We start from the raw sequence: 13,950 nt of genomic DNA on the forward strand, positions 1-13,950 counted from the left end.
AATCCGAATCCGAATCCGAATCCGAATAAACTTTCTTTCCCGGGCTGAGCCCAGTCCCATCTTTAATTTTTAATTATGTTTCATATTATGTTGTAACCCTTTTGATTTTATGAAATTACGTCAAAATGCTTCTGGTAATTTCTCACGTTTTCAAAAGGCAACCCGTAATTTTAAATTTACTAAAACAACTCTAAACATTTTAAATTGTTAACATCTTACCTCATAACTATCAATGCCATACCCTCGAGGTTTACGCCGCATCGCCTCGGAAACCCGAACCGAAACGGCGTTCAACGCCGCCCGCCTCCCATCCTCCCTCTTCTGGCCCTTCTTCGCCGGCGATGGAGGACATGGATTGGGACGTATCCGCCTTTTCCGGCGTCAAGGCCGAGGAGGACGGTCCCCGCCTCTACTGCGACTCCTGCGGCAGCACCGACTTCGCCAGCGGCGACGATGGCTTTTACTACTGTCAGATGTGCGGCTACCAGAGCAAGGACGTCGTCGACACTGGATTTGCTATGGAGGACATCTTGGGCGACAACCATGGATCCGGTGCGCTCTACAACCTCTGCCGCAGCCGCGCCCGGACCCAGTCGCAGACCCCTACCCCCGCGGTCCGCAAAGATGACATCCTTCGCTCACTCGCCAATTCGCACGCCTCCGGAAGAAACCCTAAGAAGGAGGAACAGAAGGGGACTCCGTACGGCTTCGAGGAAGAGACATCAGCGCTTAGGGATTTCCCAACGGGCCCGTGCTCGAACGCGGACGCGCTCGCAAGCGGGATCCGGATGCGATACATACAGGGGTTACAGGTGATCCTTCAGCTTCAGTGCGAAGCGCTCGTAGTGAAGTTCGGCGTGAGCCCCATAATTTGCGGTCTCGCAGGGACTATCTGGTTGCGCTATGTGGCCTCATCTGCAGTGTTCGATGAAGGTTGGGCACGGAAGACGATTGAGGTGTCCGAGGCTGCTTTTGCCCAAGCACACCAAGGAAGACCAGGTATAGGTTTTCACCATCTGTATGCTTCATCTCAAGCAAGGTTTTAACTTAGATAATGTGTGTTTCAATTACAGAAGAGAAGAAAACTGTGAAGCGCGATAGAACTAAATGCATAGATCCACGGAATGCATATGGACAGAAAGCTGTATATATTTGGCTTCGTGCATTGAGGAAGACAGTACCTGTATATTCTTCACTGTCTATTTCGTTTTTGGTTTGCCATATTGCACGAGAAGCAATTCTGCCGACTGATATTCACAGATGGGCAGCAGAGGCAAAACTTCCATATCTCGCAGCACATATGTTACTTGATAAATACCTCGGAAATCCTCAAAGTTCTTGTCCATTGAGTTCAAGGCTCATGTTCCGACCTGTCCGACTTCTTGGAGCTTGGCAGATGGAGAGCATAGCCGGTTCTATTGCTCAAACAATTGGACTACACCTCCCCTCTGTGAATTTCTATGCTCTTGCATCTCGGTACCTGAAAGATCTCTCCCTTCCAATTGAGAGTATACTTCCACACGCATGCCGTCTTTATGAGTGGTCGATCTCTCCAGATCTTTGGTTGTCTTCTAATGTTTCTAAGTTACCAACTCGTGTTTGTGTTATGGCAATTTTAATTGTCACAATACGAATGCTGTATAACATACACGGGCAAGGATTCTGGGAAAAGACTTTGTCAGATGTAAGAGATACTCCAAGCAATCAAACTCCCATTCATGATTGCTTCAGTCAGAGTTCTGATGCTAAAGAATGTGGTTCGACAGAAGTTTCTTCCGAAGTTAACCATTTGCCATACATAAAAAATTCATATTTCAATGTCAACGAGCTGCTGGACATTCTTCAAGCTACTTATGATAGGGTCAGAAATGTGCACGGTAACTAATTTAAAGCATTTGTCCTGTTAATAGTTGATTAATATTTACATTACAGATACCTGCAAGAGTCCTTCAAACAGTTTCCATTCCTGTAGGTTGAATTTATTTTGAAAATTTTCATTTCTAAGTTCATAAAATAGTAAGATATTTTTAGACAACTTGTATAATTGGAGCTATAGTTCTTAAGTAGATTTAACCTGGAGTTTACTTACCTTCTGCTAGTAGCTCCTAAACCAGGTGAAATGAATATTACATTAGCTATAGTTCCTAAAACTGGTCAATTAGTACAACATATAGTTGTCAAGTGCAAGGTGTAGCTTGATAATGAAATATGAAAGTTTTAGTGGTTTGGATCCTGTTGAAATGCAACATCAAAAGAACTTTGATTGAACGAAAGTTGACTCTTTAAGCTGGTTTATTTCGATAAAGGAGTACCAGCTCTTTTTTAGCTAGTCAAGTAATCACTCACTTCCCTGGCTGTGCTGCAACCATGGCATTATTTTTTCCCCATTCGTCATTCATTGTGTTTCAGTTTAGTTTGTTAAATAGAATGGTCAGAGTTGATTAAGATGCTTAGATCTAAGCTTTTATGTTTGAATTGACTCAAATTTGATGTCCTAGGCTTTTATGTCTAAGCTCTAGTTTGTTTGATACAATTGTCTAAGTTGATTGAGTATTCTTTATATTAAAACAAATGAAAAGTTGAGCAACTAGAATTTCTTCAAAAGCAATAGGAAAAGTGGAATTCTTTCTTGAGAATTTTGTTTATTTGTTATATCAGTCATTCTTTGCCATTATATATTCGCATGTTGTCATTTCATTTTTACTCTTTGATTACCAGCAAATCAGGCATAGCCAAAGCAGTTTGGTATTAGTGCTCCATCAATTAACATGTGCTATATTATTGACAGACTATTCAAGAGACTTCAAATCCTTTCTCAAGTACTCCGGTAATGTTATTTTGGCTGGAATGACAAACTCATATGACGAAGAAACGCTAATAGAAAGACTGTGGGAAATATATGCGAAGGAAGAGGTACTCATTACTCAGCAGCTCTTTTGTCTCTCTCCTTGACAACTACAGATTCTTTTGCATAACAATTGAAATAGTTGACTGAGGTATTGCTATCTTAATATTTTCTGCGCTATGATGAATGTATGAGGTTACTAGAAGAATAAAAAAATATTACCATTTGTGAATAATTAAATAAGGTGATAAAATGATTAAATAATATGAATATGCTCAAAACAACAAAGATTATACACCAAAGAAGATTCTAGGTAATGTAATCAAAGGCGAGTTTAAGAGACCTTAATCTTATGCATAGAATTCGATGGAGGGATATCCTTTTTATAGCTGGCCTTAAATAGTTGAGATTTACACAGCTGCATCATGATGATGCAATTTAAGGTAATATCAGACACTAAAGCATATTCCCATGACATGTTTGTCAAACGTATTCTTATCAATGTATTCATGTAACCAAGAATGCATTCCTACACTGTCAATTTATGGTGTCATCCAATACATTCGTGCATCATAATTGGAATATTCTTTCCCTCATGGGAATATGGCATTCCATGAACCAGGTGCTCCTTAAAAAATTACAAATATTCGAAGTGTATCTTCTAGGATTTGATGATAAAAAAAAACAAGCTCTGCACTTGGGATTAAGCCTTCTTATGCAAATTTGATATTTCTTGGATTCTAGAAACATTATTATAAAAGTATGAATGAATCTTACAAATGGTAATAATTATGCATTAGGCTGTTTTATATATCAGCAGCTAATGCCTTCTAATATTTCTCTAACTAAACATACCTAAATTTGATGAGTATCTTCTGGTATGCATATTCATGCACTGCAAATCTGCTTGTCACCAACTAAAACAATATACATTTTTCTTCCCTTGATTTTTTCATTGTGATTTTGCTTCTAAAGTTAATTTTACTCCGATCGCAGGATGATACTCATAAGGATGAAAAAGTTGACTTTCTTGCATCAAATGGTAAGAGACAGAGAGACGAAGTACCTGCTACTTCATTCTTTGACTTGAAGAAGCCAAAAGAACAAAACAATTCCATCCAACATGCAAGCAGAGAGGGAGTCCATGAAGATTATGTTGGTACAGCCGATCAAAATGGCATCCCATGTAACTCTGCTGCCCCAATCCAGAAACCTGAAGTTAGTAATTCATCATTGAAACCCTTGAGAAATGTTGCAGTTGAAAGAATGAAAATAATCATGGAGGAACATGGGTTTCATTACCTTCCACCAAGAGTTCGGCGTAGGGCAGATGGTTATCTTAGCTACCGTAGAAAGAAAATAGATAGCAAACTTACTTTTGCTGCACATGCTGATTATTACATATTACTAAGGGCTTGTGCAAAGATTGCTGAGGCTGACATCAAGCTAATGCATCTTGGTGTACAGAAATTTGAGAGAAGGCTTGCTTGGCTCGAACAACGAATTGATATGAGCTTGAATGGACTAGCTGATCGTTTGCATAAGATGCATGATGAATAATGCTTACACCGAAAACTAGAGTTTGTATTTATTTTTTTTTTGGATACTAATCACTCCTCAGATTATGTAAAAAGAGGTAAATTATAGGATTAATTTATAACTAACAGTCAAGTGGTTAGGGGTGGAAACTTCATGAAACTTCTTTTTTGTGGTGAAGTGAGGCTCACAGTTTCTTATTCGAAGCACTAATTCATCTTCGTTCTTCCAAATAAGTTGGTTACATCACCTCAACAAATCCTTTTTACAAGCCTGGAAGCTGTCATGTTAGATAATCACACAACTAACTCTCTGAAGCTGCATCTCATTCCTTAAACTCTGAGACCTTTTAGTGAAATGAAAAAAAAAAATAAGTTTTTTTAAAAAGGAGGGAGCTGACTTTTTATCTTTTCAAAATCTATCAAGTTATTACCATAAGTTCTCTGTATATTAATCATAAAAAAAAATTAAAATTTTCCTCTCATTATCTTATTTAATTAGCAAATTGTCTTTATAACTTTAGTAATGAGGATCTTCATGTACAGAAACCAGTGTGCTACTTAATATGGTTTTTAATATTGATAAATATAAATATCAAAATAGTATACAAACTTATCAAAATAAACCTCATATTCCAATAATTTTTATTGTCATTCTTAATAAAAATCTTACATGAAAACTGCCTTTATTGTTTTTTTTAAAAAAATTAACCTATCCAGAACATGTGAAATAATTACCCCAAACATATTTATTTTTTTCTTTATTTTGTCCATATCTCCATTTTCAATTTGCCCCCATTGCTATGTATCTGTGCCCCCGAAGCTACTGTATAAGACGCTTTCATGGTCAATTATGAAATTAATTTTCTCCCGTGGAAGATAATTCTGAAACGCTAGTTATCAAACAATGAGATATTCGTGCATTTTTATTTATTTGAATGATCGTTGAAAGTTTTTTATAGAACTAGTTAATCGTCTTTAATATTAATGGATTATGGATTCAATCCAAAGTATATATATATATAGTTAATCGTGCCAAACTCGAATATTTGAATTATTAAAAAAATAAATTCATTATGATTAGAAATCCTCAAATTCACATAAGTACTTCACAATATGAATATAATCCCTAAATACATGATTAAAACACATGTATATTCCTAAAAAAGTTTTGATTAACCCGATTAGAAGAAACTTATTTTGGGTTCCAAAATCATGCTTAAATTAAATTTATTTTATGCATGTCGTACTTTTAATTGATTTAGTTTTTGTTATTTGCTTAGAATTATCAAATAATTTTTTTTTCATAATTTTTGTTAGAAATTAATTAAAATTTAAAATTTTCCGGGAAAGAGGATTTTATTACTCATCTATAGAAAAAATTTTAAATTTTTTTACCGTTGTATTCTTTTTCTATGAATTTTTTAACAAAATTTTATATTTTTTTATTTAAAAATATCTTGCAGTGTAAATTTTTTTAAAATTTATTTTTTCGTGAAACTTTATAATTTTCTCTATCTACGAAAATTTTTCTAAAATTTTTTTGACCATAGATGATTTTTCTATGAATTATTTATCTAAATATAAATTTTTAATATATTGAATTTTTGAAAATTCAATTCTTTAAAATTTATTTTTTATGTAACAATACTTACTCTATTATATTATCAAAAAATTTCTCAGCAATTTTTTTCTTCTCAGAAACTATCTGTAAGAAAATTTATTTTTTATATAGAAAAAAATTTATTAACGGCTTAAATTCAATTAAACTTTTCGTGAAAATTTTATTTTAGATATTTATGCTTAACAGTTATAAAAATTCTCAGAATTTTTGGATACTTAAAAATAATTTTAAAATTATTTTTTTCATTAATAATTTATCAATTATAAAAATCCAGATTTTCAAAATTTAAAATTCATAATTTTTCTGGATTTAAATTTATCCCTTCGAAATTCATGATTTATGCTTATGATTTTTTAAAATTTAAAAATTCATGATTTTTATCCCCTAGACTTTGATTTAAATTTATTTTAAAAGTTCTTTTCATGAAATGCTCTATTTTTAATTTGATCAAAGAGAAGAATTAGAGGTTAAGTTTAGGGGGAGATATATTTTTTAGTAAATCTTGATTTCATCTTGATTTTTTTGCAAAATTTATACCATACTGTTATTTGTTTGTGGTTTACCCTAACTTAACTTGAGTTGTTCACATCAAAAAGAGAGAGATTATAAGTACCCCGTGGTAGTTTTGATGTGATCAACCAAGTCAAGTTAGGTTTTGTTATGTGTTGATGTCCTGTGTCAGAGTGTATAGGAACTTAGCAGCATAGGAGGTCGAGCGAAATACACAGCTAGTGAGAAGGACAACATGGGAGAGAGTCGACGAGCTTGGTGTGTCCGAGGGATGAGGCAATGCAGAAGAGTACGCTGGCGGATAAAAAGGAAGCGCACGACGGTTCCGAGGGACGAGAAGTCGGAGTGGAAGGTTACTTGAGAAAGTCGAAAAATAGGTTCGGGTGAGCCCTATTCTGGATGGCCGAAATCATCGAAGTGAACAGAGCCAGAGCGAACGGAGCCGGAACGGGAGACAGTCAACAAGCCTGTTGACTGGCCAGATTGGTCCGGGTGCCCGGACCTGGTCCAGGCGCCCAGACCCGTCGGGGCAGCCAAGGCACCCCGGGATTGAGCCCTGCCCACAGGCTGATTTAGCCCGGTCTGGATACCCAGACCAGAAACCTTATCGGTTAGCCAACTGTCACAATCCATTGTGACGGGGATAAAATTTTATCCACACTTAGACGCCCAGAACCCTTCCAGAAGCCTGGAACTGGGCTATAAATACAGCCATATTTTCAGTAGTTAAAGAACACTTGTGAGCAATTCATCTACTGTTTAGTTTTGTAATTGAGTGTTTTAACTGTTGTAAAAGGTTTCTCCGTCTGAAGGAGATTTATAGTGAGCTTTCAAATGCCTTCGATTAGCAATCCCCTTATTGCAAACCAAGTAAACCTCTGTTTCTTTCTCTTTTTAATTAGTTTCTTAATCCTTTTGTATAAGTGGTTTGTTATTATTTTCAAAGTCGAGAAAGGTGTTTTCTTTTATTGTGCAGGGCTATTCACCCCCTTCTAGCCGCCCGCAAGGGACTTATAATGCAAGAAACTATACCTCCTTTATGTATCCCACCTCCAATAGTTGGTCCACTTATGCTTGAATAATTTTATTCTACTCGGCATTGAAGTGTCTTCTCTTTCGTTTTACCGGTCGGGAATCCAGCAAGATATTCAACTGGTGCACCATTAGATCAGGAAAAACACCTTTGACCTCTTTTGGTGACCAGGCGAAAATACCATAGTCCTCCCTCAAGAAATCTAGCAGTTGCTGCTTCAATCTTGGTTTCAGATTGGTGGAGATTTTTGCGATGTCATCTTCCCGCTCAAGATGAATGCAAATCTCTTCTTGATCATCTTCCTCTGGTCGGTGAGGCTTCTCCTCTTTCTTCGATAAGGGTAAAGGAAAATCTTGAGCAATTTGTAGAGTTTCCATGGTTTTCTGAGCTTTTCGTGATTCAAGCCGGACCACATCCACATAGCATTTCTGAGATGCCAGCTGATCACCTCTTACCTCCCCTACCTAGTCGCTAATCGGGAACTTGATTTTATGGTAATAAGTTAAAACAACTGCCTGGAAGCCATTCAGAGCCAGCCTCTCAAGGCTGACGTTGTACGAGGAAGCAGTGTCCACCATTACAAACAATGTTCTTCTAGTCCTCTCAAGATCCCGAGCAGCGTCGCCTAGCGATACAGAAAGAGAAATCATCCCAAGCAGTAGCAACTCTTCATCATCGATCTACATCTGGTACATAGCTTTCTTGAAGATGATATTTACCAAACTTCCTGTATCCATAAATATCATTTTGATAGTATAATTTGCAATTGAAGCTTGTATTACCAGAGCGTCTTCATGCGGCGTCTCAACCTCCTCTAGGTCTTCTGGCCTAAAGCTGACAGAAGGGCCGACTCTCAGCTCGCGACTAATTCCCACTACATGGACTTCTAACCATTGAACGTGAGTTTTCCTAGCACGGTTTGAGTCACCGTCGGTTGGTCCACCCTAGATGATTCCAATAAGACCCTTTACAGGCTCTCGAGCTACTACTTTTCCCTTTTCTTGTCTCCTCCGTTCCTCTTATCTAGAAGATGGGGGCACTCCCGATTGGTTTGGGGGCTCCTGCTCTGTTGCTCCTTCCATGCAGATCGGCTGCCACCCCGACTAGGTTTCGTAAACCAAGAGGAATTATATGGTACCTTTCTATGCCATGTCTGAGCGGAAGCTCATTTTTGCTTATTCCTATGAGTGTAACAATCTTTGGTGGCATGACTCCGAGACTGCTGATAAGTGCAGAAATGCTCTTGCTTGGGAAGTTGTTGTGATCCACAATGCGGAGCTGCGGGAGCTGTCTCTATATTCTGAATTGCTTCTTCTTGATGATCCCTTAGTTTGTACGAGTAAGCTTCTTTTGCCTTCAATGGGAGGAGGTGCTTTCCGCTCAGGCTGAACATCATGTTGGCTCGACATCCCAGGATATTTGCTTCGAGCTGACTAAACTTCCTCCATATTCACATACTTGACTGAGCGGCCAAGCAAATCATCAAAATTGGCTAGAGGCTTTCTTACGAGAGATCTAAAAAATCCCCCTCTAGAAAGCCTTGTGAGAAGGCACTTACTAGTACTTCAAAGGTGGTTGAGGGAACATCTTGCGACATTTTGTTAAATCTTTGAATATAATCCTTCAATGTTTCCTTCGATTTCTGTTTCAAGGCAAACAGGTTCATGGAAGTTTCGTGATGCCTCCTACTACTGGTAAAATGGTGTAGGAATATAGTTCTGAATTCCTCGAACGAATGAATCGAGTCTGAGGGGAGTCGGGTGAACCATCTTTGCGCATGTTTCGATAGAGTAGTTAAGACTACTCTACACTTTATCCCCTCTGATTATCGATGCAACAATGACATATTCTCAAACTTGCAGATGTGATCCTCGAGATTGGTTGAGCCATTATATTCCCTCGTAGTCGATGGGCTATAATGGCGAGATGCTGGATCTTCAAGAATCTCCACTGTAACGACCCAATTTTCCTTATTTTAAGTTCTAAAAGTCCATAAAAATATTTGGAAATACTTTTAAAATATTCTAGAGATTTTTTGGAATTTTTAGAGTATTTTTATGTAATTTTTGGAGGTCGTTTAGTAGGGTTACAAAAAGAAAGAAGTTTTGATAAAAACGTTGCAGGGGAGACTCGAACCCGAGACCTTGACCCGAGCCGAATCTCAGCGGAACCCAGCCAACCAGCTGAGCTACACGGTTTTACTAACCTAGTATGGAGAGAAATAGAGTTAAGCATAGTTGGGATCGAATTAAAACTAAGTTATAAAGGGTTAAGTGTTTTTCCCGTGACCTAAACCTAACCTTTTCCTCTCTTTTTCCTCTCCCGACGGCGCGATTCTTCTCTCGGGCGAAAATCGCAGCCAAGGCTAGGGTTTTCTTCCTCCGGCGTCGACGAAGGGTTTTCCGGCCGGTTTCCACCCGTGGGTGACCATTCCGACAAGGAGAACTCGGGAAATACAAGGAATCGGTAGAATCGAGGTTCCACCGAAACCCTAAAGCATTTCCCTTCGGTTGTAAGTCCAAGAACCCGATGTAAGTGCTTCTCACCTGCGGTAGGAGTAGCTCTCGGGTTTTTATTTTGCGTTTTGTTGTAAGATGAACAACAGAAATCTTTTATCATGGTATGTAGTTTCGGATTTTGACCTTGATCTAGCAAATTGGTTTAGGTCTTTGGTTTAAATCTGTTGATGTTTTTAGTGCACGGGCAGAAGTTTCTTTTTGGGGTTTTCTTTGATTACCACAGCATGCTAATTAGATGGGTTACCTTACAATTCAAGCATGATTAAGTAGTAGATTTCCCTTCAAGTTACAGCATGATTAAGGGTCTGTTAAGACTCGAAATAGGGTTAGTTTATACAAGCTTGAGATGTGAAAACTTTTACTGCCATGAGCCTAACTAGGAAAAACTTTTCCATACAGTTTTGTTATTGACTGTTGAAATTCGGTTTGCAATATACCATGTTACTTATCAGTAGTGTAGTTGTTTTTAAAACTCTGTGGAGATCAGTTTGAATAAGTATTGGCTTATATTAGTGATATATGCTTTAGAATCTCTCGTATAATGAATAAAAGAGAGAAGTGCAAGTAAAGAAAGACTAAGTCACAATCTGATCCTAAATTTCAGAATTTAGAATCAAAGCACACTAAGTGCTTAAATCAATGCCAAGACATTTTATTACAAGAAGTATTTAAAGAAGGATATAAAGAAAAGTATTTTACTTTTAAAAGGGCATGTACCGGACACAAGGTCCAAGGGATGAGCTCCAAGTTGCCCCTAGACATAATGTCTAGAAGTGTCTTAATGGTTTTGGGATTAGCTACCTCAATTCTCATTAAGAAAGGCGCGCAAAGTGGTACAATGCCGGGCCCAAGTAAAGTTGAATATTATTTTAAAGTATAAAAGTATTAATTTGGAAACAAACAGAACAAGTTCATTTATCTAAGTTGCAAATTCTAGCAAGTTAAATTGTTGTTTCCTTTAGAGATGCATGATGTAGTTCTATCTGCTATTTTCATGTTGAGCATGTACTCCCTGTTTTCAGTTATGCTTACGCATTCCTTATCGGATTTTGTGAGTAGAAAGCACTTACTAAGCTTTTAGTTTATAGATACTACTTTTTCCTCCTACCGCAGATATAGATAAAAATAAAGGAAAAGTTAAAGTGGTGTAGAAGAAGGCGACAAGGAGACGTCGATGGTGTGTGTGTGGTGGCTGATATGGAAGCTTGGGATCTTGCTAGATGATTTTGGAAATATTCTGCTAGTGTTCTTTTGATTTCTGCTATAGTGGAACTACATTGCCATGCTAAGGATTGTTATATACTCAGTATTTTTATGTGCATGTTAGTATTCTATATGAGTTTTGTTCTATGGAGAAATTTGCATGGGATGTTCGGTTGTTATAAGCTCAGTACTTTTATGTGCATGTTAGTATTCTATATGAGTTTTGCTTTAATGGAAACACTGCAACATGATTAACTTCTGCTGTAGTGACTTTTTTTATTACAGTAAGTGGTATACATGAATAGCTAGCAATTTCCTATGGTCGGTATTCCTTTTGTTACTGCTGGGATTTCAATCTGCTGTGAAGTAGTGTGCTCAGCATTCTTTATTGCTGCTGAATTTTTGGTCTGCCGTGAATTCCTGGTTGATTGTAGTTTGCAAATTTTGTTAGAAGGGTGAAGTGATATGCTCGGTATTCTTGTGAATATGCTAGGTTATTTTGCTACTGCTAGCTTGGAATATTCACTTGGTAACTGCTTTACATGCTAGTATTTCTGCATTCTTGTAGAAGTATTTGTTTTATGGAAGGAAAATATGTGAGTTTCGGATTTGTGTGCAATAAAATGAGCAGTAGGTTTAATTGACTTCCTTTTATTTCTCTTCGGTTGTAGAATGAAATGAATGCAAGATAACAAGTGGTGTAGTAAGCAGTAGAGGTATTTAAGCTCCATATGTCTGTACGTTATACTTGCTGTTTCACTTATTGCATGTTTAATCCTGTAAAGAAAAAAGGAATAAACCAGAAAGAAAGAAAAGAAAAAAAAAATATATGTATCAAGAAAATTTTATGCTGCTATTTAGAGACACATTCTGATATGTGATATGTTTCCATTAGTTTAAAGTATCTCTGGTCTTAAAGTAAGTGGTATCAGTTATGTGTAGTTAGTAGAATCAGTAGCGGTCACCTCAGAGTAGTAGTAAGGAGGGTGGCCGTTACATCCACACTGAATGAAGAAACCACCAAAGTTTCTGCTTTATTTTTTGGTAGCACTTATTGTTGAACAAGGTCGCGAGGAGGAATATTTCCAGTAGATGATTCAAGCGATCGCCCCCACCCCAAGATTCCTGATCGGAGTGTGCCCATGCCTCCATTGTGCCTCTCTGTGGGTTGCGATAGATGGGGATGCTCCATTTGCCAACAGGCAGGGTTCCATGAGGAGGGTGATGAACATGCTTTTGTTGTATTGTCACTAGTGGTGGTTGCTCTTGACTCATTTGCTGTTGTAGTACTTGGTTTACTAGATGTTGCTCTAAGGCATCTTTCACATCATCTGATACAATCTTAGCTAACTCTGCTTACGTCAAAGTAATATTATCAGTGTCTTCTATGAGTCTGGGTTCAGGTTAATGAATTCTCACAGACAACGCTAATTTGATCCTGCCCCGAGATTCTCGAGCTTGACTCTCTGGTGCTCAGGTAAAGGAATACCCTAAGGGTGCGTTTGGTTGGGGGTTATCCTTGATAACCTTGGTTATCCATCCAAGGTTATCAACAAAAACCTTGTTTGGTTTAGGTAATCGATGATTCCCGAGTAATGTTACATGCCCGACACGTCAGCAAAAGGGGCATGCAACCAGGAATCGGAAAACCTCGGAAAATTGAGATTTTTCTTGATTCTGGGGTTATTGAATTTTTTTTACCCAAAATATCCTCGGATAAAAGAAAAATATGAAAAAAAGTAAAATGTAAAGAAAAAAAATAAAAAAACATATTTTTTTTTTAAAAAAATCATTAAAAATAATAAATGGTAAAAAAACTTTAAAAAAATAAAAAAAATTTTAAAATAGAATTTTTTTTTAAAATTTTTAAAAATAAAAAAAACATAAAAAAATAGAAAAACATTAAAAAAAAATACAAAAAACATAAAAAAAAATTAAAAAAAAAACGTAAAAAATTTAAAAAAGTAAAAAATAATAAAAAATGTTAAAAAACATTAAAAAATTTTAAAAAATAGAAAAATGTAAAAAACTTTAAAAAATAAAAAAAAGTAAAAAATAAAAAACTTTAAAAATATAAAAAAAATAAATATTAAAAAACATAAAAAAACATAAAAATATATATAAAAAACGTGAAAATATAGTAAAATAGAATAGAGTTTAAATAATAATAATAATAATAATAATAATAATAATAATATTATTATTATTATTATTATTATTATGATTATTATTGTGATTATAGTTGGTTTTGTAACTAAGGGTAATCTAGTAAAATACTAAACTAAGTTATTTATTAAAACCTTCAAACAAACATGTTTTTGTTGCATTACTTAGATTGAACCAAACAACATTTGGTTATGTGTTTTATTCCCCATAACCTTGGTTATGTGATTATCTGGTAATCACATAACTAAGATTATACATGATAACTTAAACCAAATGCACCATAAAGATTACGTAAATAGTCACGTTTTAGGGGAGGCAGTAGAAGTTGTAGAAAAAATTGAGAAAAAGAGAAAAAAACCTTCCCTGTTCTTTTCTTATTATGGTCTTTTTATACATTTTCCCCACACCTTTCGCCTTCCTCATTATTAAGGTTACATTTATTACAAGAGAAAGGAGTAATGAACCAATTATTGATTCATGAATTACAAGGAATCTTCGTTTTGTCTCCCTCTAGC

The 13,950-nt window shown here is 36.3% G+C and overlaps 1 protein-coding gene and 1 long non-coding RNA gene across 2 annotated transcripts; both read left to right on the forward strand.

Annotated features, from left to right (window-relative positions):
• Positions 1–240: 240 nt before the first annotated feature.
• Positions 241–4,511, forward strand: LOC122055476 (TATA box-binding protein-associated factor RNA polymerase I subunit B-like). The gene is made up of 4 exons (XM_042616932.1): positions 241–999; positions 1,074–1,877; positions 2,789–2,913; positions 3,842–4,511. Exons 1-4 carry the CDS (start codon positions 342–344, stop codon positions 4,403–4,405), a joined length of 2,151 nt encoding a protein of 716 aa, XP_042472866.1. The 5' UTR covers positions 241–341; the 3' UTR covers positions 4,406–4,511.
• Positions 4,512–9,844: 5,333 nt separating this feature from the next.
• On the forward strand, positions 9,845–11,402 carry LOC121967998. The gene is made up of 2 exons (XR_006107892.1): positions 9,845–10,078; positions 11,180–11,402. It is a non-coding gene; the product is annotated as an uncharacterized LOC121967998 (long non-coding RNA).
• Positions 11,403–13,950: the final 2,548 nt, after the last annotated feature.

Source organism: Zingiber officinale, chromosome 3B (assembly GCF_018446385.1).
Source record: "Zingiber officinale cultivar Zhangliang chromosome 3B, Zo_v1.1, whole genome shotgun sequence".
NCBI lineage: Eukaryota > Viridiplantae > Streptophyta > Magnoliopsida > Zingiberales > Zingiberaceae > Zingiber > Zingiber officinale.